Below are 23,538 nucleotides of genomic sequence, written 5' to 3'. Positions count from 1 at the left end.
ACTAGTGGTTTAGTGGTAAAATTGGTCGTTGCCACCCGACGTGCAGCTTCGACTAGCCCCCGGTTCGATTCCGGGCTAGTGCAGAGATACTTTATTTCTTTCCTTTCCTTTTTTGCTTATTCTCTTCTGCGTCTTCACTTGGAGCTCATCTTCATCTTGGAGAGATGGGCTTGGGGTAGGGGTATGTATTTTCCTTTTTTAACGGCTTCGGGGGTGGGAGTCGTGAAGTCTGCCGTTGTGCAGACGAAGTAGATCTAGACAGGGCGGAAATGAGCCTCTTGTCCTGGAAGTTTCTCGCAGTTCGCAAAATTATATTTCCATTTTCTACCCTATCTATCGCCCTGAGGCACACTCTTGCGCACTCATCGCACAAAGTGGCCTCGAGATAGGCCGGGTGAAATGGAAAAAGGAAGAAGAAAAAAAAAAAAAAGGAGGGAAGAGAGAGGCCTAAACCCGTACCAGGCCTCCCGAGTAGCTGGCCAGGAATTTAACCTCGCCTCATCCCGAAATTGAAGGCAAGTCCCGTCGATCCAAGAGCATATAACCGGAATCGCGGAAGACAGATCTGGAACACCCATGGTTGCGATCAGTCGTCTTCTTCATTTTCCAACCGTCCCCCCATTCCCCACCGTGAAGAAGCGAGAGAAGGAGACGGACGGGGTTTACCGCTCCATAGCATAAAATCTTATAAGGAAATGGTGACAGATGCGTCGAGATGAAGGGAAGGGAGACACGATGAGCTTTGTTTTGGCCATTGGGGTTAGTTCTACGACGCGTCATCTGTTTTACAAGGCCTTATCTTCAACATTCCCATCTACGTTCTTCCATTCGCTTCAGGCGAGGATTGGTAACACGGAGCGAGCGATACTGGCAGCAAGGAAGGCAGAAGAGCTTCACCGAGTAGCAAGAAACCAGCATGTAGAGCACGAATGAGGTCGACGATGCTTTTTATTATTTGACCATAATGTAATATGAGCGTACTGTGTATGAGATGCGATATAATACTTCTTGACCACGAATACCTCCTACAAACCGAAAGAAAAGAACACAAAGTCCAAAAAGGTCGCAGAAACGCTATTTGCAAATATACTGTTACTCTTACAATTTTTGCTTCACCCATCGCGACACATCTAAACGGGCATGCACGAGTTTGCGACTTTCCCCCTTCAAGCGGGGAAAAGAAAGAGGCTGGGGAACTTCTAGATGCTTTATCCAGTCATCCAAGAAGTAGCCTGCCGGGTTCCATAGCTGGCTGCGAAGCGCAATCCAGTAGATCCCATGGGGAAGTAACTGACGAGATACCATACCAAGGCGATGATCTGGATGACGGCGGAGATCAAGGTGAGGAACGTGCTGTGCAGCTGTTGGGCGGGAAATGGGCGTGTTAGTGCCGACTGTGCCACTGCGAGATGACCAAGAGATGGCCGGGAGGTTGACATGGAAAACTCACTCCAAGGGAAAAGTAAAACGTAAGGAATATCGACCCGGCGTACGCAGCGGTAAAAGGCAGACGAGGTCCGGAGACAAGATGCTGGAGGTACGCCATGGGACCCATCATAGCAGCGAAAGAAGCCATGAAGAATAGCGACCCGAGAGTGAATCTGCGAATGACATTTCGCGTATATTAGCAAAACGTAATTTCCTTCCGGATCGGGAATAACCTCAAGGCTTTCATGGTTATCACAAGGGTGCTGTCCAGTCTGGTGGAGAGAGGGAAGACGTCACGCGAGGAAAACTCCGGCATGCAGCACGGCTAGTTGCAGCTGAGGCATACAAGATGCATGCTGCAAGGCGACCAGGACTAGCCCGGAAACGCCACAGCCTATCCTTCAGCTGGGCACTACTGGGTTCCCCTCCCATCTCCCGGGAGAAGCGCAAACTTCGATACAAAACGCCTTGGACATTGTCGGTGAGGTATAGAGAAGGCGGGGATGGAAACAACGGAAATGGCGGGAGGGACGGAAGCGACGGACAAAAGAAGCTTCCACACGTGTTCACTAGTCCAAAGAAGAATCGAAAGAACTTACAAAATTATAAACTTCCTAGGCCTGGTGGCCATGATAGGAAGAAAAGTAAAGGCGATTACGAAGCAAGCAACGGACGCCAGGATGCACATGGCGAAGATCATTAATCGGTCCCAACGGCTCACTGCAAGCTACTGTCAGCCTCATGCTGTTTAACAGAAAGATGGAGGCATAATTTGTGTGTTCACATGGGAAACTAAGACAAGGTGCAGCTGCACACATGTCCATCTGCAAGGGTCCCGAGAAACAATAAATGTACGAAATTAGAGGAGGAGGGGGGTGAAAAGAGAGAGAGAGAGAGAAGGAAGGAAAAGGAACCATGACTCACAGGCAAACCAGCCTTCCTCTTCCTCCCTCCTGTTGGGCGCGGGGAGAGGCGCCCCGGAGCTTTCTGTCGTTGGAAGTTGTACATAGCCCCCGTCGCGGAAGGGGTTGAGCGACTTGAGCGATGACAGGAAGCCGCTCTGCTGGGAAGTGTTGACGGGGATGTCAGGATCCCGTCGACTCCAACCCAGCGAGTTGATAGAGTCCCTGAAGGAAGAGGATGCCATCTTTTTTGGATTTGGGACGTAGCTGTTACGTCACTACCCGGCAGATCGCTGCAAGGTATTATTATTAGATATCGTGTGGAGGAAGTGGGAGGTTGCGCTAGGTCTCAGACGGGGTATCGAGTGACCCAGGAAGAAGTTTGTAGCAAAGGGTTGTAATGCGAAAGGATGCAGGGCGTCTAGGTCACTAGACTAGCCGGTCTCCGAGCGAAGTATGACCAAGGGCACCAGTCGAGCGTCGGGCGCAAAAAGGAGGAAGCAAGAGGACACGGGTGTGGGCGCAAGAGGATGGCTGCTATCGGCGAGGATCAACTCGGGAAGGTGGGCGATTCTGTTGTTTGCGCCAGAAAGAAAGAGGCTTGGCTACTCCACAACAGGGAGGGTCAGCAGAGTGCCTTTTGATATAACACGAAGTGCTTGCAACAAGGTGGGCAGGGAGTAACTAGGAGGGGCTCCCATGCAAGGCACCAAGTTAAAGAGAATAATGGCAGCCTGCCGGTAGTTACTGGCCGCGTCGACCCCTTACCTACCGGAACGAAGCAATGACGTGAGGTATGCGTCTTCGTACGCGTCCACCTGAGTTGAAGAAAGCGACGGCGGCAGAGGCGCAGGAAAGACAAGATGTATCAAGGTGGAGGGTTGTTGAGTCCTCCGAAAGGGCCGGCAATTGCTTGGTGGTCGATGGGGTGTGGGCCAGAGGCGTGGGACGATGGCTCGAGGAGAGAGGGCGACGTTGGAGGTGGATTTCTGTGGTAGCGCCAAGAAGGTCGAGGACGGACGGACGGGCGGTCGAGGAGTTGGATCGGATTTTCGCAAAGATCGGGTACTGCCTCGAGGCAGGTAATGGAAAAAGTGGTAGACTAGGGTGTGGTTGATGATCGTGAAGGAGGAGAGGTGGTGGTGGTGTGGCTTGGAGTACTTCGTCGTGGTACGTACCAGCCCATGGTTGGGACGAGGCTAGCAGCTTGTCAAGGGCGTTACTTCGCTATTTCCACCTGGCTGCCTGTTGAAAATTCACTGGGACTGGCTGCTTTCCCACGCATGTCAAATGCAGGTGCCAGGTGCCAGGGATCTGGGGGGCCTTTGGGATTCTGGCCAGTGTGCACAGACCACCACACTTCCGACATTTTTCCTTAGGCTGCGAGATGCACATGATTGGTGGTATGTCTCACTCGGGGGAGGGTGTCCTAACAGTGTGATTCGAGGCTTCGAGAGCACTGTACTGAGTTATGGTCGCTCAGGGAAGCTGGAATGGGGTGCACTTTGTATTCTGAATCAAAATCGGCTTGATGCCAACGTGGTATCTTATTAGTATTCTCCAGGACTCAGATGACAGCAAGAGGGTAAATATATTAGAAATACAAATCCTCATGCCGGTTTTGGTTTACAGACTCAGACCCGTAACATCCCGAACTTGAGTGGAGGTGAGACTCTCAACCCTCCTCTTCTATGCTCGAATGCAGTGATACACCATACCATGGGCTTGATGGTGGGGTCGACAGCCTGAGGGTACTAGTTACCCAGGACGGACGAACCCATCTGAATGGGGTTTGGAGAAGGGGTAGACAAAATCCGTGCTCTAACTGCCAGGCTCTGGCTTGCCTCACCGCTGCGAGTAATACGGCTGCAGCTCATCCTCGATTTATGCTGGTTCGTCTAGTTCCCCACCCCCACAACGAGTCTAATGCAGCGCTTCCTCTGCAAGATGGTCTACACGACACTAGACCTCGCGATAACAAGGTAGATCCTGAGAGACCGAATCAACGAGAGCCATGCTTTGGTAGTGTGCCCGTCATTGGCTGACGTGCCGCCTGTATGTACAGGAGAGAAAAGAGATACATGACGTGAGTATTGATCGCTCTATTATGCCGAGTATTATGCTGCTCTTTGTCGTATTGAGACATGATTCCGTCGAGGGAGGGGGGAGTCCTGGATAGTGGCAGTCCTGGGGGAATCGCGAGTACACTTGCGCAATGCTGTTGGACAGGACATGGCACTATCCCATCCTGGTTGAGGTGCACACCCTCCAACTTCCCGAGCTCATACCACCTGCCTGGGGTCGCAGCCGGCGTGCATCTACAGCGTCGAATGCTCCAATAAAAGATGAGATAACGACCAAAATGGTGATCCGATATTGCTAAGTGATATTCCGTGTACAGGGCGAAGTATGCCCATCTTTCCTGATCCCTGACAGAAGCACGACTCGCTCTGCAAAGGTCTTATTGGGTCCTTGCCGCGGGCGGGTGCGATCAAGCTGTGGAGCATGGGCACCCCTGCCTTGCCCAAGTCGAAAATCTTATCCTAGCACCGCGAAGATGCTAGAGATGGGGGCACATGAACAGCCTTCCTTCGAGGTGGATAATTTCTAAGCTGGAGCTAGTCTACGTCCCGTGCCTTCGAAGGATTGCGCCGTCTCTCGCGGCCCGAGAGTGATCTGCCTCCGTACTCTTAAAAAAAAACAAAGGACCGGATAGAAATCTCAAGGCGGTGGACAGAGCTAGACCCCATGTGGGTGTGGGAGATTCCACGCGAGTGTACTTCGCACAAAGCTCGAGGATGATGGAGGGGAAGAACCCAGGCGTAGCTCCCAACAAGAACAAGAGTGAAGTGTGACATGTTGATACATATGACCTGGTCAAGCTTCTCCAAATCCCAACGGGGTGTGTGTGGGGTCTCACCATAGCCGCCGCCATCACCGCGACGGTGACGGGATCAAACCTGGACATCGTGATGGGCCGCTCTAGGCATCATGAAGTTCTCCCTAGTCCCTTAGCGTTTCGGCGAAAAGTGTACTTAAAAATCATGACAAGGCGTCCTGGTGTCTTGGACTGGCCTGAGGAGAAAGGAGTCACGGGTAACCCTTTCGCCCACCATTTCGAGGGCGTCTTCTCGATATTTTCGAGGCTAGGAGGATATCAGTGTCGCGAGTTTGTAAAAACTACGAGTTGAGCACACCCTCCTGCTCTTTGGATGGTGGTCAAGAGGACGTCAAAAATGACCTCGCAGTTTTACGGATGTCCCGAAATGGAACGTATGGGGAATGCCATGCGAAGGTTTCCTGTTATTGCGCCAGGAAAACGAATCCATACGAAGTATTGACCCACCCGAAGCCATCTGGTCGATAATACGCTCTCGTTCGAGGTGGGAAGAGCGGTGGGCAGCGAATCCTGTTATCGCAGACGACTTTTGTGAAATAACTTGGCATATTGACTCACTTCGAGCCACATAGGGAAGGGAAAGGAAATATTGCTGAACGCCAAGCCCTTTCGCATCTTCCATTCCACACCCTGGCTTACTTTGGCTTACACGGTTGCTGACGATGACGTCGACGTAGTTTCAAATTGTTGCAGACTTCGTCTCGGTTGAGCTCTGCTTCGCTTGGGTGGTTTAGCGGTTTACCCACCACTGCAAGAGCCTCATGCCCCGCATTCCAACCACAGTTCTGTGCCGTCTTCTGCGAAGACCAACTGTACATTCACCCAAGTTGTCCTTGCGGGAGGCTCCGCTGATGCTAAAAAGAGTGATGCTGTGCCGTCCTCGAGCGTAATCCTTCATCGGAATTATATTGATCGATATCGGGTCCTTTGAAGAGGAGCTCTTTGTTCAGAATGGGATTTATAATAAGTCATCAAATGGCTCGTCAGGTAGGAATAAGCGATCGACAGAGGCGGGATACCGTATTACCCTTTCTCGTCTCCCCGCTTATCGTTGAGTGGGACGTTGGTTGGGGGTGTCTGCTCTGCTATATTCGGAAATCCAGACGGGACAGTTGCAGCTCCTTTGGGGTTCACCTGCATTTCATCTCACTGGCTCGACCGGTATATCGACCACACTGGCACAGAGTGACAATCTACAAAACACTCTATCGCAAAGTAGGTTCCCTTCTCCAACTGCCTAGCTTGGAAGTCGAATTGATTGAAGAAGAGAATCGAGACCCGGAGAGGGCTGTGGCTATTAAAAGAAACAGGAAAATTCCCCTTAAGCTGTTTTTACTCGATTGGGGATGATGACGACGGAGTAATACGACGTTATTCAAGTGTCTATGACGTGAGGCGTCAGGGTCGGGGTCGGGGTCGTTGCTCGACTGCCTGGCGCCACTGAACTTGGGCAGAGGATGGCGTTTGGAAGCGGGGGAAAGCGTAACAAAGGAAGGGAAAGAAGGAGGAGAACACTCCTCTTGGTCTGGCCGCCGGGGTTGCGGTGTGTCCGTCGCGAAGGAGCAGGACTTGTTGTTGGTCCGTTCAGACATTGTGGCTTTGCTGTCTGTGTCGTGTCGTCACCGCCTGGTTTCTGCCGACACGCCGACACCGAGTCACCGACTCAACTGAAGGCAAGGTTCAAGGTACTAAACCTTCCCCACCTCAACCGTTCGTTGTCCTTGGGACATTGGAAATACGCTGCATCCAGTGTTGGCGGCATCTCCAACCCCCACCGAGCTCTTCTCCGTGCTTCGTACCTCATGCACCACTTGATGTATATTTGAAATTGCTTTTCTTTCTCCGAGTCGAAAACAAGAAATTGCACTCCTTCCTTTGAACCTTTCGTATTAAGCCAAGAATCCAAACCTGATGGATATACTTCATAAGTCTGGACCGTGTAGAGTCCCCTTTCCTCGAAGACGGGATGAAAAGAAGAGACATGGTCTCGCTGAGCTCGGCTCTTTCAACTGCGAGGTGACTATTTTTGACTCTCTCGCGATGGATTAACACGGTAGCGAGCTCGGTTCGGTGGCTTTCATCCTCTTTATTCTGCGGAACGATATTGCTCTTGTGGAGAAAATACTGCCCGAAAGTAAACGTGGGATTCTGGGAATATAACTGGATTTTTCACTGTCCCACGGTCGGTTATGCCGTCCTACATCAGACGCGATTGTTATTCGGTCTGATGTTGCCACATATAATCAATCAATCAATCAATCCATCATTGATTCGATCAAATGTACGAAGCACCAATGCTTCTTCGTGCTTGAATCCTGTTGTAGCACGGTACGGTACGAGGCCACCACCCGAGCCTAATTCTACCCTCTATGATATTCAATATCGAGAGTGGCGTTCTCACTTACAGCAAAAGTCGACCGCCACCCAGACCAAAAACAAGTCTTTGCTTTTCCAGGAACGGCAGATTCTCTTCGTTTTCCCCAAGCTTCATCCACACCAAATCAAGGCTGAAACTGAAATGTGACGAAATTGACACTGTCGCTGCGCAAGCCTCTTGAAAAGGTATTACTTTCTCATTTCGCATTTTCATTCCATCCCGCTCGAATCTCTTTTCTTCTCATCTCTTTTCCGTCCCATTCTCACTCTGTCTTTTTCTTTCTACCTCTCCGTGCGTCGGTCGCGGTCCCGGCCGTCCGGTCTTCTCCTTTCTCTGTGCATGTCTGCTCGTGTGTTTTTTATTATTTTTCTTGTTAGTGCCTGGTCTCGCCTGAGGATGGATTCGATGGAATGCCAAGATCCTTTCGGGGGTCTCCGCGGCGGGTTCAAAAATTGGAGCAAGGGGGGGAAACCACCTACTGAGCTGAGCAGGAAAAAACGGACGGAATTCGCCAGAATGTTTCGTCTCGTTCGTCCCCAGCCGCGGGTTCCGCCACCGTTTTCTTTTTTTTTTTTTTTTTGCAAAGCCTCAAAGGCGCACGAAGGAGTGTCGTGGAGCCACTGGTGCTGCGTCGTGTAATTACTGTGTTACTTAGTGTTCGAGTCATACACGATTCGTTGAGGCTAGCCCGCCTTGGAATTTCACATCTCCGTTTCTTGCTTCAATACCGTTTTCCTTGACCGCAATTGCTTGCGCCGAACACATCAATGAAGGATATCGAGCTCAGATATGAGTAGTCTAGAGGCAAGTGATAAAAGTGATGATACTTCGTCCTTCAATGTTTCCTTCCCTTGTGTACTGGTTGTTTGGGGGAAAGGTGTACTTGGGACCACCCTCAGCGTGTCTCCGTCCATGCTTGTCCTGGTACCTCCGTATTAGTGTACAAGTTGGCAGAAAGGAAGAACACTGGGCGACCGCTTCCAAGGACCCCTCCTCCATCCACACCCCACACCCCTCAAAGTCCGTTCCTGCTCACCCCTACCGGTCGCCTGCCATTACCATTGCTCTCCGTCCAAGTCTGCCCCCCCATCACCACCCACACCACTGGTCTCCCTCCCTCCTTCCCCCGCCACCCCTGTGTATCCAGCCGGTGTTAGGTCTTAGCTTCCTCAAGTACGAAGTATTGCTCGTACGCTACCTGTGTACCTCGTAACTGACTTGCCCTTTCCGCCTCTGAAAGCCTGGCGGGAGTGTAGTGTACAAGTACTCGTGTACCTTGGGAGGGTAGATACAAGTAACAGGTTTAGCTCCCCTCCTCGCTACCGTATAATGTACACTATAATACCTGGCCCGGACCTGCCAGAATATTGAATCCCTCTTTGCGGGTAACTTATCGTGACCAACCCAAGCTCACTGCTCAGCTTCCTACAAATATTCAAATGCGCAAGCCTTCCGCCACCCTGACTCACCGCCGCGAACTCTCCTTTTTCTTTCAACTTGACCAAAGAAACTTGGACCTTTGCAAGCTCTGTGCGTTCAAAGCCCAGCTCACCGACGCTTCTTTCGATTCCGACTCATTCTTGCCTCGAACCAAGGTACGTGCCGCATCGTCATAGTCTTTCAGGGACACTGTGTTGCGCTGGACTCGACCAGCCATCGCAGAAGCCCGTACCATCTCGCATCCGCCTGTCAAGCTCGGGCACTTCTCGCCCTCCCAAGTGGAAGAGCGGGCATCGGAAGTGCGGATTTAGGGGTATGAAGTCGTCGCTGGTTTGCGCACCCACCCACTAACCAAGAATTCGAAGCCTTTAGAACACTGCACCAACAATAATTTACGAGATCCATTCGCGACGACGCATGACCGCCCCAGGCTCAACTCTTTTTCTCGCCCTTTTGCCCTGGCGCTACATAAGTTTACCGACACCCCCTCCGTCACTAAAACCCGATTTGCTCGTAAACCCCCTCCACGATCCACCACGGACACCGCAAATTCACTCAGCAGCAGGCGACAGAACCGCAACTATCGTGGAAAAGAGGCACTCCCGAATCGTGACATCCCTACCAATCCACCTATTTTACAGCCCAACCTGCCTCAACGATCTGAGTTTCGACTTAGCACTTCCCCGCTCGACTTCGATCTTCATCCGACGCAACACGCAGCCTCAAGCAGGAATCGTGAAGCAAATTTTGGCAGTTTTTGAATCCAGAAAGGTACGCAATTTAGCGAAAGACATGTGCTTCCCACATCAAGCGACATGCCGTCCATTCGCTTTGGCGGAGGCGACATTCATCGTGCAGAATGTCCTGTATTTCGTCTTTTTTTTCTCCGCGAGCACTGCACAACATGCTTCTGTCTTTCCCCGCGATTATTCTGCATCCTTTCCTTGTCTTTCATTTCCATCATACCTCTTTCGATTCTGGACGCATTTTGGCTAACGCAGACCCCTCTTTTTTTGTTCTAGGCAGCTTATTAAACTAAGCGCACCATTTTCTCCTTTCCATCATCTCCCCCGGCGACCTCGATTTTTTGGGCGACGGCCCCTTTACACTTCTACCATTTGTTCTCGTCTATCCGATAAGTGTGAAGCGCACAATTCGAACCAAAGAAAATGACTCAACAAGGCTTCGGCCATTTTGGTGGAGGCCACGGCGGCGGAGCTGTCGACCCCAATGACCTCATGTCCGGCAACTACGCCAACTTCCCCAACGCCTTCCAGCCGGGTTCGAATAATCCCCCGAATGCCTTCTCCAGCAGCGGCGCCTTGTTTGGCGACGACGAACTCCTTGACAGCCTAGGCAGCCCCGCCGATCAGAGCGGCATGCTCGACCATACACAAGGTTTCGGTAACGTCGGCGAGATGGGCGTCGGGTTCAACCAAGGAGTTTACCAAGGCACCCCGGCCGTGCCCATCGACCAACACGTAAACGGCTTCTCCAACACCCCCGAGGGCGAGCCCATTCACAGCCCTTATGTTCACAGTTTCCCCGGAAGCCAGTTCCGCCAAGTTCACCCCATTCAGTCGCCCATATCCGGATACTCCAGATCACCCCTCACAGCGTCAGAACTCAACCCGGATGACCCGAATTACTTAAAGGCCCGCGCCCAACTATCCCAGTCCATGCAGCGCAAGGCCTCCAGCACCCGGAGCCCGATGACCCCTAAGACCACGTCAATCCACGCCGGCTTTGGGCCCCAACCTATCCAGACAACCGGTCTCGCCGATAAGCCATCTTCGGGCCAGTGGATGCCGACGCCTGGCGGAAGTATGGCGTCCTACACCTCTGGGTTTTCCTCCCCGATCCAGCACGGATTGGTACAGATTAATGAGGTCATGATGAAGGGCGGAACCTCGATGCCGGCGAAGCTTGGTGTCGCTCCCGGCGCAGTCTCGTCCCAGGAGATGAAGAGGAAGAGACGGCGAGAATCCCACAACCTAGTCGAGCGCCGTCGCCGCGACAACATCAATGAAAGGATCCAGGATCTCAGCCGCCTTGTTCCCACCCACCGACTCGAGGACGAGAAAATCCGCAAGATGATTCAGAACGGCACTCCCCTCTCGCCTACGCTCGGTGTTGCGAATGTTAACCAAGCTACGTCTGGTCTTGCTGGCCCCGGAGCGAAGAGAGCGGCGGGTGCTGGGAACATCACCACCGGCCTTCCCATGGAGGAGAAGGACAAGGGACCAAACAAGGGCGACATCCTGAACGGCGCCGTGAGCTGGACGCGGGATCTTATGTGGATGCTTCACTTAAAGCTCCAGCAACAGGAGGAGCTGATGAACTGCATCGCCGAACTGGGTGGTCAGTTCCCATTCGAGTTGACCGACGACGAGAAGCGCATGCAAACCGAGCTCATGGATGCCATGGCGAAGAATGAGGGACTACCCCCTTTCAGTTACACTAGGACTGCCGGCTCCGGTCTTCGCGTTCCTCAGCACACCGACTACAGGGGAACTCCCCTGAACGGCAATGGCGGCAGCTCCGTGAGCCCGGATGGTGGAAACCCTGGTCTAGTTGATATGGGCGACCCATCTCAATTCTGGCACGACCCCGAGGACGATCGCAGCGCCAACAACTCGATCAACTTTAAGGAAGAGGACGAGTACGACATGGACCTCACGCAATAACTGTGGGCGCGAGATTGATTTCGATCTATTTCTTTCTCTCTCTCGCGTGCGCCTCTCCCCACTCTTAATTCTCCTTGCATGTTTTCGCTTTGCCGCGAGTTTGACCAGTTTGCCGGCCATGTTCTCCCTCAGTCTATGCATTATACACCCTCCCCATATATACCCAGCTGTCATTGCTTCTCGATATACCCAACATACACACACACACACCCACATTGACTTGATCCATCAATGAGCATTCCTAATCCATGAGTTCTTCTTCCTCATCGCCACGTCAAGCCTTTTTCCTAGATTAGAATGACCAGCAACTCCTCATTTTCCTTTCCTTGTGTCTGTTTCTTAACAGAGGTTCGGGGATCGCACGGGTTGGCGTTATATCAGGTTACGACCGGATCGGGCTTGGTACAGTGGAGAGAGCAAGCATCGCATCTTGGTGGCCCACCAAGACCTGACTGACTGACACTCCTTCATTGTTGGCGTTTCGGTCTCCGACTGGAAGAGCGCATCGCGTAGAGGCGCAAGAGTGCTGTCGGATTCTCGTTTGTGTGCTTTTGCTTGCCCTGATTTTTTTTTATTTTTCCCTCTTCTTTTCGAGTCATATTTACTGCGAATTTTTTTTATGTATTTTCTTTTTCTCTCTCTGCTTCTCTGGGCAGCACAGACGCGGTACCTCAGGCGTTTCGGCTTGGGTCAGAACGTGGATACTTTTCCTATCTTCGGCATCTCTCAACCACTTGCATCTTCCATCTGTCCTTTTCATTTTCTCTTTTGTTTCTAGTAAGGTTTTAATTTCGATGTCTCGTTCGTCTCGATCGGTCCACCTGCGGAGTTTTTGGCTTTTTCTTTTTCTTTTTTCTTTTTCTTTTCTTTTTTTTTTTCCTGTGCATATGGCGTAACATTCCATGACACGTTTTGCGGTTGATGTTTTTGGGACGCCGAGGAGCGTAGGTGGTGGAAGGATACCCGTCATGGAGACCTTGATTGTTGCTGGTCCTTGTTTATTTTCATCTTATCTTTTCCTTAACTCCTCTCTCTCTCTCTTCATGTTTTCTGGGTTTGTTTTTGGGGAATGGCTAGTGTTAGCACTGCCCGGTTGGGCGTGGTGGTTTTTATATCAAGATTTATTTCTAAATACTTTTGCAAGCATGGAGTAGTGTTTCGATTCTTGTGAAAGATGTGTTGCTCTGTATACTAGATGTACGCATACCTTGACTCTGAACCTTGGGCCCCGTATTATTATTATTACACGATGAAGAACATATACCGGTAATATACCATAGAACCATTCCTACATGAGAAGAGAAGCAAAACGGCCATCACCAATGCCTCACACAAAGCAAATACTCACTCATCCCCGTCAAAAGATTCCAAACCTCCTTCCTCTTCATATCCTCCTGCAGCGCAACCCTTTCCAACGCCGACCTCCCATCAAAATACTTCCAAAACTTCACCCACGCCTCCCTCGTCGCCGCGTCCTCGAACCTCTTCCCGATAGCCTCGAGATACAACGAGTCCCTCCCCGTAGCCCTCCCGGCGTCGAGCACGATGTACGGGTCGATGCGGGAGAGGTGGGGCGCGTCGTTGGTGGAAGGGTGGGGGGTTTGTGTGGGAGGGGTTTTGCGGGCGTGGGCGGTTGCTTTTTCGGCGGCGATGAGGTGGGCTTTGGTTGCCATGCGTTCTAGGCGGGCTTTTTCGGCTATTTGTTCGGCTGTTGTGGTTGTTGTTTGGGTTGAGGATGGGGAGGGGGTTGTTGTTGGTGAGGGGGGTTTGAGAGGTGATGCGGCGGCGGTGGTGGTGGTGGTGGATGATGAGGGTTGATGTTGTTGTTGTTGCGGTGGAGATGGACTGTCGTTCTTGTCGGAGGGGGAGGTAGACGCCTGCGTGTCGGAGGACGGAGACGGTTTGCCCACGCCGCGAAGCTCATCCGCCTCTATCTGATGCTCAACCTCATAAATAATCTCCGGCCAAACAACGACATACGCAAACGTACACAACTGCGTAACCCAACCCCCCCTCATCAACCAAGCCAACATAGAGAGATAATTCGGCCGATGCGCCTTACTAGGACAAAAGTGCTTGTACGGCCGCGGCGCGTACGACAGGTCGGCGAGGAAGTTGGTCAGCGGCGGAGCGACGGGAAAAGTGCGGGCCCATTGCTGGGAGGCGCGGGGCAGGACGGAGAGTTTGCAGTTGGGGGACATGATGTAGACGTCGCGGGCGTGGAGGGGAGGGATGGCGATGGCGCGGCGCCAGGAGATGAAGTGGTGGGCGTATTTGCGGACTTGGCTGTGGCCGAGGATGTTGCTCTGGCCGATTTGGTAGAGTCTAGTTGAGGTGTGTTAGAAAAGGGGGGGGCAGGTTCTCCCACAGATTGCGATGTGTGAGTGAGATCTTGGAAACTTACGACACTGTTGGCTTACACAACCGCACAAACTCAACCATGGCAATAGTAGTCGGATCCAAATCGACCTGCAACTGCGAAATAATCTTCTTCTCGCCATCCATAAGCAACAGCGCGAAATTCTTCTCCAAAAATTCGGGCTCCTCGAGCGCCACCTCGGGGATGTACGTGTTCGCCGACGTCAGCCAGAGCCCGTGCTGCGCCGTCTCGGTGTCGGGCCCCACGTCCGGGATATAGAAGGGCATGGGGATCTGGGTGGAGAGGCTGAGGGGACCGGCGGCGGTGTCGAGCTGGAAGCTGACGATGCGGTTTTGGGAGAGGGATTGGTAGATCTCTCGGATGGAGGAGGCTAGGGAGGAGACTTCGAGGATTTCCTTCCAGAGTGGTTGGATAGGTGTTTCTGAAACATGGTCAGTTCAGCATCTCGCAGTGGGCCTTTTTTGGTTCTTGGACGTACTGCTTTCGCGAGCCTTTTCCTTTAGTCTGATGATTTGCTTCGATTCCTTCCACACGAAGTCGCTCCGTTGCTGGCAGTACTTGTACGCCTTGTTCACCTTCTTGGTGATGTTGGAGTACAGCGCATTAACGAGTTCTTTCACCTCGTGCTTCTTGGGAGCGAGGATGAAGACGACGTTAAACATGGTCATCGAGCTAACCTTCTCCTCCTCTTCCGCCGGCTGCTTCTCGCTAGGGTTTTGCGGTGGCTCCTCAGGCGAGGCTATTGAGGGCTGCTCGCCTCCATTTCTCGAGGCGGCGAGGGACTCCAAATCCCGCAGGTTGATAGAAGAATCAACCTGCTTCGTCCGAGATTTAGAACGACCTTGCTTCTTAGTCTTCTTCCATATGCCATTATCAGGCACGTGGACGGGACAGGACACCAAATAAAGCGAGTCAAGAGAAACCTGGAAAAGCCTCTTATGGTAAGGCCGTGCAGGGCTAAGCAGCGTAGCTAGATCCCCGCTAGGAAACCCCGCCACGGAACCCCATGAAGTGGAAGCCTGCGATCCGGAGCCGGAGATGGAGTGGTCTTCGCGACCGCCGCGGCCTGAGTGGTGGTGGTGGTGGTGGAAGCCCCCTTGGCCCTGGGGCTGGCGCGAGCGTTCGGGTTGCAGGAGACGCTCAAGGATGATGTCATCGTGGGCGAAGCTATCTTCGGCGGAGTCGGTGGGGGATTGGCCGTTAGTTTCGGGGGATATCTCGGGCGGGTAGTGGAAGACTAAGGCTGGGCCGTCGCGGGTTCTGTTGACGACGAGGGCGACGCCGAGGAGGTTGGACGGGCTTGGGAGAACGGGAAGGGACATGGCTGGCTGGGTCTGGAGCTGGGGCGCTCACTTGAGCTTGAGCTTGGGCTTGGGCTTGGGCTTGTGTAGTTCTCGCCCCTGGAATGAGGTGTAAGAGTGCGTATAAGATATATTGATCGACGGATATAACTGAGAAGCGCGCAGCTGGTGCCAGTCGGTACTCCGTCTGCGTTGCAAGTCTCATAGAGTCTAGGGTTCCAGGATCACTTCATCAATGAACCATTGGACACTGAGTCCACGGCAGTGCTAGTGTACACCGAGCGTGGGTGATTCTTGTTTGGTTTGACAAGAGGAGCGCAACGTGTTTGTCGCTCAAACTCAAGATGTCGATCTAACCATGTTCGTAGGCACGCCAGTCGTTTGGATGAAGGTTGGTGCGAGGTTGAGGCTGATGAGAAACTGGGTTGAGACTGTAGCGATAAAATGGAAGCCTCGATAGGCACGTAATTATTCGCATTTTGGTTTTATCCGTGTACCGCGGCATTTGGTTCTGTCGAAGGACTTGGACCCAGCAGAGGATACGACTTGGAAGTGCACAGGTACTGATGTACTTCTTGACGTGGGGTTTCAATTGCGGAAGGGCTGCCCCACGCAACACACAAGAAGCAACACGCAACAATTGAACACCGAATGCAAGTGCAATCCCCGCCAAGAGCATGTGAAGGTATCGAGGAACAAATCAAAGGCAGTTGCAATCTTGATGGTTACGTACACCACCTCCATCAAATGCTGGTTTGACTCGGACGTGTCAAGGGACATGGCCTTGGAACAGTCAGTACGAAGTACAGTAATTGGCAAGGCAAGAATGCGTTGAATATGATTATGACAATGATTAAAAGCCGCCGAGTCTGTTAGGCGCAACGAGGATGAATTTTGATGGCCTGGTCGAGCCCCGCGGGCTGAGATGAGGGGCAGGGCCGCCAATCCGGGTTCGGCAAGTTAGCTCAGGCCCTCCCCTCCAAAGCGGCGACCGAAAAGGACACACCGCACGTTGGACTAAATGAAAATAAAGGGTGCATTTTGCCCCCGACTTCCTTCAGCTCAGGGGGAAGGAGGGAAAAGCCCTACTGCAATGGTCACTTGCACATAGAAAGGTACACTTTGTGTCAAGTGAGTACCTCAGTACACCTCATTGATAGAAATATCAAAATTCAATATTCGCCAGGCCACCTGGCGAGCCATGTGCGCCCAGGTGCCCTCAAGGTCTTTGTACTCGATGCCGGGTCCGATGTAACACTGATTCGTTCGCTCAACGTCTCTTGTCTGTTCCCAACACATTGACCTTAAATCTCCAGTCTCGAGTCTCGAATCGCTTGAGTCTTGTCCCATTTCGGCAGCCGCGAGTGCTTATTGGCTTTTATGACGGCATTGGTTATTTCGTACTTCGTCATCTGGTAGTTTTACTCTCTTCCCCTTCCTCTCCTTTTCCAACCGCTTTCCAACGACTTCAATCCCAAAGCTCTCGTCGACGAAGTTGATCCCCAATCTACATTCCTGTCCGTTCTCGCCCCTTTCTCTCTCCCTCTCCATCTCTCTCTCCTTGTCCCAGTTCCTGTCCCTGCTCTGTCCCTCTCCTATACCACTCCCATTTTCTTCGACTGCCGCCTTTCTTTTTCTTTCACCTCTCTTCCCATCTCCCTCCACCGCCTTGCCGCCTCTGTCACTCCTCCGCTCATCTTGCCGTCCATTGGTTCCACTTTCCCCTCGACCTCTTTAGCCTAGCGTGGAGGATTGAAGATCCTGACATCAAATTAGAAGCGGAATAGCCAACCAGGCGGGGCTCGGCTTCAGCTACTTTGTAAAGAGCACGCGGTCTTGTTAAGCGTAAAGTTCAAAGCCGTTTCTGGTCTTGAAAAATCACAAGCCAAATTTGTTGGTCCAGCTCATTTGATCCTTCCTCAACCTTCTCCCTGCCTCATCATCACCCTCCCGCACAAGCCCTCTCAACCACAACCCTTCACTTCCGGCTTCATATATTGTTAGTCCAAAATAGCATAACGGTTTTTCTCATGCGATGATCAGTCTGGACTTTGTGGGCCTTCTCTAACTCCCTCCCCCCGAAATCTAGAACCCTCATAATTAGCTCAGTCAGTCACACTGGGTGAGCCAAACACCGGGAAAGGAAGTTGATCGTGTGCCTCAGGGACGAGACCGGTTTGGTTTAACTTTGGTCCATTCCAACTGCAACCAAGCGTGTTTTCTTGGTCATCCCGCCGAATCAAAAGTGACGATTTTCGTTGCGAGATTTGCGCCTTTGCGCCCTGTCCCTGATCTGGCCCAGGGGGAAAAAAAAAGAGTCACCTTCATTCGCAGTTGGTGCATGTAACTCCCCGCATCCGCCAACTTTGTTTTGCGCTTTTCGCGATTCAGCCAGCTGTATACTCTTTCACCATAGACAAGTATCGCCGAGAGTCAAAGACAGAAAAGACTGCGGGAGAGAAATTTAGGAGGAAAGAGGCGTCCTGCAGCTATTCTCACTGGTCCGGAGGGGTTCCCACGTGGTCGAATCCGTTCGCCATCTCTGCTTCAGCTGTTTGAAACCATCCGCAGCTTGCTTGCGTATATCATCATCTCCACTGAGTTACAGTGATTGAGTGCGATTAACTGGGATTGAGTGGATTGTGAGAAGCACAAGTTAGAGGAAAAAAGAAGGAGAAAAAAGAGAGGGAAAAATGGCAGACACAAACGGCATACCAAATGGCTTGTCCAACGGTACACCCAACGGCATAACGAATGGTGACCGAAGGGTGCGAATCCTACCGCTAGCCTATGACGGACATAATTCTGAAGAGTCGGCCCTGCAGCTCGTCTACGCTGTCAGGCCCGAGTGGAAGACCCCAGAGGCCAACGTCAAGTTCGTTCGGTGTACGGACGGAATCACAAACACTCTGCTCAAGGTCATCAACGAAGTCCCCGGCGCATCGACCGAAGATGTCGATCGAGAGGCCATCCTGCTCCGAGCCTACGGCCACGGAACTCACGTTATCATTGACCGCCAGCGGGAGGCCGAGAACCACGAGCTTCTCATGGCGCACGGGCTCGCGCCCGAACTGCTTGCTCGTTTCCAGAATGGCATGCTCTATCGCTACATTCGCGGAACCGTAGCGAGTACGGAGGACCTGCGGGACCCCGACATTTACATCCCCGTGGCGAGGCGGCTGGCAGAGTGGCATGCGACTATACCTTGCATACCTTCGGCTCCGGTTGCTCAGACCAACGGTGATGGCGACAGCGAAGCCAAGAGGCGACGCCAGTCGATCGACGCGGCGGCTCCTGGGAAGCCTGCGCCGAACCTGTGGACTGTGATGCAGAAGTGGATCTACGCTCTGCCAACGGATACGGATCAGAAGCGAGAGCGCCAGGCGCGGTTACAGACGGAGCTTAACAAGCTCATTAAAGACCTTAGCCAAAGGCCTGGTCTGGGAGAGAACGGCGTAAGTCCATCCCTATGGCGAAACTAGACAGTTCAAGTGCAGTGAGGAAAAAAAAAAAGAAAAGTTACTGACACTCCACACAAAGCTCGTCTTCGCTCACTGCGATCTGCTTCACGGCAACGTCATCATACTACCTAGGGGCGAAAACGACGATCCACTGCTCCAAGAAACCGTCGTCAGTTTCATCGATTACGAATACGCAGCCCCGTCCCCAGCAGCCTTCGACATCGCCAACCACTTCGCCGAATGGGCCGGCTTCGAATGCAAGTACGAACGCCTACCCACCAAATCCGAGCGTCTCGACTTCATTAGGCACTACGTCCAGGCCTACTTGGGCTTCAGCGGGAGCTCTGCGAGCTTGGTCGCCGTCGAGCAAGAGGCGCAGAAGCTCGCCCGCGAGGTCGACCTGTACCGCGGCATTCCCGGCTTCTACTGGGGCATATGGGCCTTGATTCAGGCGGTTATTTCGGAGATTGACTTTGATTATGCGACGTATGCGGAGCTAAGGCTTGGGGAGTATTGGGCTTGGAAGGCCGAGGCCGATGGGACGAGGGCGGCCGAAGGGAACGAGTTACCGTCGCGTGAGAAGCGGTGGGCAGAGCCGTGATGGACGAGGCCGAAGGGGCGTAAGAGACCGGCGGGAAGCTGGAGGACGGCAACCGTCCTGACCGGCCTGTGGGTTAGGGGGGAGTTGATGTCTTTTTCTCCTTTCTTGCGCTGGACTTAATTTTTGTTTCTACGTTTTTTTACAGGGCATCTACATATTCACACTTTTTCTTTTTGTGGAGTGAGGCATTAGAACGGCGTAATGAGGCATGTATTCAACATTCATGTGCTGGCAGGCAAAAGATATAGGAAGGGCGAGCGGTGAGCGATGAGCGACGAGCGACCGTTTACTCTGGGGCCGAGGCCAGGCATTTAACATGTTTTTGTTTCTTTTTTTCTTCTTTTTCTGCGTCATTGTTTCTTTCATTATATGTCCTGCTCAGTTTTATGCTTACAAAATCTAGGTGAGTGGAATGGAAGACACTTTCTCTTTTCTCTTCTCCGTTTCTCTCGACCGGACCATCTCACCGCCGCTCGCGTGCTCTTAACATGTGCTTTTACTACTGGAACGCCTCAAGAAGAGTCAGCTGGTTGGGTAGGATGAGAAAGCGATTTATCAGCCATCTTAAGCGTGGATGGGCGTTGGAGAGCCACGTGGAAGACAGCGGCTGAGGCTGTCTGTTTCCTTTTTGCAAGCCCGTCTGGGAACGAGGGAGGGGGAGGGGGAGGGGGAGGGGGAACTCCTGTCAAGGAAACCTGTGGGTATGATCACGGTGAGACAGACGCGGTGATGAGCGATAGGAGGGACAAACAGTCACAAACAGTCCTCCGTTGTGGGCGTGGCGTTTTTCAGCTTCTTCAGCCACCACCAGCTCTGGTTCTCCCCCTTCCTTTCTCTCTCTCTCTCTGCGTGTGTCTCTCTCTTAGCATCATTATCGCATCGCATCCCTAACAAGGCCCTTGGGCACATGTTGCTATGCTCCTCGCTCTATTCGCGAGCAATCGTAACTTGTTTGTGCTATTCTGTCAAACCGTCAAACTGTCAGAGGGCTTGGGGTAACACAGAGAGAGGAGAATCTCACGAGAGATTTCCCGTTGAGCATGTGCTTCCCCAAATCCCATTTTTATGGACATCAGCCACGGGAAACGCCCCAGCTGGAAAAAGGGGGCAGATCTGTCTACATCCTGTGGCCTTGTGAGATGATATTCCGTGGCTTGCATGCCGATCCCAGGAGGGAGGGCATGGGCAAGAATCCCATCACGTCGCGAACATTTCATCCCAACAACACGCTCCGACGCGGGCTGGATTTCGAGGCCTCGAGAAGTGTGGTGCGGAAACGGAGCGCGGCTTTCCTCATTCCGGATTTGCGCTTCGATAACCTTACTCGGCTTGTTGACCGAAGCTTTTTTGGAGCGGAGCCCTCCTAGCTGTTGATGCACGAGGCGCTACTTGGTAATGGGCCCCATTTTCTTTAATGAGCGGCGCTGATCGTTTGTGGATATCGGTAATTGGGGTGGATCCGTAGAAGAACATGCCAGTGGGAGTTGTGCATTGGTGCAAATACAAGGAGTAGTGGGGAGAACTGGTGTCCACTGTCTGTGACTTCTTTTCGTCTTCCACCATCGAGTTCATGGGGCACGGATCTCAAGCTTCATCGTCTCCAGTTAGTGGGGATTAATGAGTCTTACAGAAAGGAGTACATCACTTCGTAGGGCGCTTGTCTCACAGACCCCACAGTTTCTCTCCCCTTGACATCAATCGATCCTTGACATTTTGCTTCCAATTTTAGTCGTTTCAGTTTGCTCATGGGTCCCTGTCTCTTCAATCTTTTCTTCTTCCCTTGTTCCTTCCCCCCCTGTTTGGATTTCCTTTTTTTCGTGTGATTGTCCAGGGAGCCGGCGTGTTGGGATCAATTGATCTTCTTTGCGACTTCCTCGAGAGAGGTTAGTATCGAACGCACCTGTCGCTCTTGGAGTTATCAATGGGGTTGTTCTTGCAGTTTCCCTGGGTCTTGTCCACTTTGGAGCTTGTGATGATACAATTGTGCTCTCAACAATTGAAAGTAGCTGTACAAGTGATATCAATCAGTTTATTGTGGGCTCCTGTCAAAGTATAGTTACTCCGTACATGACGAGGCAAGTTCGTCCAGATTGCGCGGAAGCCTGAGCCGCTTATTAATTGTGATGATGGGACTTGGGACTTCTTGTTGGCTACGAAGTATGTGAAGTGGAGCTTGCATTGGAACCAAGACTTAGAGCTTGGAGCATTTCAAAGTAGGAGCATTAAAGCAGAGCTGGAGGCACTTCGGCCTTGGCATGTATCTACGAGCACTGTGACATCGGGAACTAAATGATAAAACTCAATGACCCTATCCCTGAGCTATCCCTGAGGGGATCCAGTGGTCCTTGATATATCGGAAGTGTAGTGTACTTCATAAGGGCAGAAATGCCTTGTCCTTGAGGCTTGTATGAACACACAACTCCGAAAACGGGAAGGGGGCCGCCTGCAGAAAGGGAAGGGAATGCTAGGGGACAGGGCTGCTAACTCGCCATGACCACACAGCTCGGCTCCATTTCGCAGAAGAGCTGAGAGAGGGGGACATTTGCTAGTGCTGCGTAATTCGTTGCCGTGCAGCAATATCGAAGGACATATTGCTTTGCACTACGAAAGTAGCTATCAGAATGATTCCCTGCGTTCGAGAGCTGTGGTACGTTTATGACGGGGTGTGATACAACCCTTACCCGGAGTGGAAGTAATTACTTGGATCTCTTATAGACGAAGGGGGTGGGAGAGATATTTTCCTGATAAGTCCAGCGAGGTAATAGCTATAAAGGGACGGACAATGGGTCGGGTGAGAGGGGTGATACAACAGACATCGATGATCGAGGATCACTCTCTTCTCATCTCCCTCTTCGTGCTCTCAACTGATATTAATACTTGTAGACCCCGGTTATGTGGAGAGTATGTAATATGTGAAAAGGTACTCTTCTTGGACGCATCTGATGCTTCGTAATGATGCAGGCGGGAAATGCTGACCACCAAGATACTGTAGCTGGCGGGCCATACTTCGTAATAACACTCTCCTGTTAAACAGGGCAAGAGCCTGGTTAAGTCACCACCACGCGCCCGAGCAGCGGGCGTGTTTTCTTTTTAGCCGCTTCCCCCCTCCTCCCCGATACGACGGAAGGTAGGAAGATGGGAGCTCCTCTTGTTCATAGGTTTCGCTGGCGACAATGATGTGAAGAATTTCGTCACCTCATTCCGGGTCTTCTCTTGCCCACTACCCGTCGCCCCCATTATCACAAAGTAGTAACTTCGTACTTATTACCTGCGTAAACAAAGAACCGCTCTGCCGGGGGATTCTGAGAACCATGAACATGCAGCTCCAGGTGTTCCTATCACACCGGTGTAGGTTTTTTTAAACCTTTTTTCCCCCTTCTGTTGCGTGTTTTCTGGTGGCAGGGCTAAGTTGATATTAAGGGCAAAAAGAGGCGCACGCTAAGGTTTACACCACGATCGAACTTGTAAATAACTCGCAGCCATTCCCCCCCCATTATTTACTCTTTTCCCGTTTCCACGAAGTACATCGTGTCTCGTACACGTGCTGGGCTGAGATGCTGGGGACGTACATCTGCAACCTTATCCAACTTTGTATCCTATTGCTAACACAGCCTGGCTGCAGAAAGTTGGTTTTTTTTTTTTTTTTTTTTTTTTTTTTTTTTTGGGGGGGGGGGGGGGGGAGGCGCTTGGGTTTTGCGCTTGCAACACTGGGTCGTCTCGGTCTTGCTTCGGAGTCTAATGTTCTTTCGAAGGGTGTTATCGGGGATCCAAGCCCTATAACAGAGGACCCGTGTATTAATGCTACCCGTGCTCGGGGAAGGTTCCCGATAGTTCAAGGTGATTGCTTCGTACTTGGTAGATTTGTCAATAGGACCCTGATTAATAGACGCTACCAAAGGATTCCAGTGCACTCCGAGGTATCATGCGTTGGACCGATGGTATGGCTAAGGGATGTTGCACCCCGGTGACTGGTTGGAGGGCAAGGACGCGCGAGGACGACGTTAAACTGTTTTCGGGAACACTGGACTTTCAGTCTTACTTTTGGACGTACGTCCCTTCTCC

General features: G+C 52.0%; 3 protein-coding genes and 1 pseudogene across 3 annotated transcripts; 2 read left to right on the top strand and 2 right to left on the bottom strand.

Moving 5' to 3' along the window:
- Positions 1–1,208: 1,208 nt before the first annotated feature.
- Positions 1,209–2,575, bottom strand: SAPIO_CDS6793 (uncharacterized protein; the record flags this gene model as incomplete). Its single annotated transcript, XM_016788802.1, has 4 exons — positions 1,209–1,361; positions 1,451–1,601; positions 2,028–2,148; positions 2,353–2,575. The coding sequence occupies 4 exons, from the start codon at positions 2,573–2,575 to the stop codon at positions 1,209–1,211; spliced, it is 648 nt and encodes a 215-aa protein (XP_016641601.1).
- A 7,640-nt stretch (positions 2,576–10,215) lies between these two features.
- Positions 10,216–11,733, top strand: SAPIO_CDS6792 (annotated as a pseudogene; the record flags this gene model as incomplete).
- A 1,316-nt stretch (positions 11,734–13,049) lies between these two features.
- On the bottom strand, positions 13,050–15,435 carry SAPIO_CDS6791 (Upf0171 domain protein; the record flags this gene model as incomplete). The annotated part of the gene is made up of 3 exons (XM_016788801.1): positions 13,050–14,058; positions 14,138–14,534; positions 14,592–15,435. The coding sequence occupies 3 exons, from the start codon at positions 15,433–15,435 to the stop codon at positions 13,050–13,052; spliced, it is 2,250 nt and encodes a 749-aa protein (XP_016641600.1).
- Positions 15,436–18,107: 2,672 nt separating this feature from the next.
- SAPIO_CDS6790 (Choline ethanolamine) lies at positions 18,108–19,476 on the top strand (the record flags this gene model as incomplete). The annotated part of the gene is made up of 2 exons (XM_016788800.1): positions 18,108–18,869; positions 18,955–19,476. 2 exons carry the CDS (start codon positions 18,108–18,110, stop codon positions 19,474–19,476), a joined length of 1,284 nt encoding a protein of 427 aa, XP_016641599.1.
- Between the last annotated feature and the right edge of the window lie 4,062 nt (positions 19,477–23,538).

The sequence above is a fragment of the Scedosporium apiospermum genome (genome assembly GCF_000732125.1).
Source record: "Scedosporium apiospermum strain IHEM 14462 chromosome Unknown SEQ_SAPIO_0107, whole genome shotgun sequence".
NCBI classification, from domain to species: domain Eukaryota; kingdom Fungi; phylum Ascomycota; class Sordariomycetes; order Microascales; family Microascaceae; genus Scedosporium; species Scedosporium apiospermum.
The sequence above is the reverse complement of the archived record's forward strand: the minus strand, read 5'-3'. Positions and strand labels throughout refer to the sequence as shown.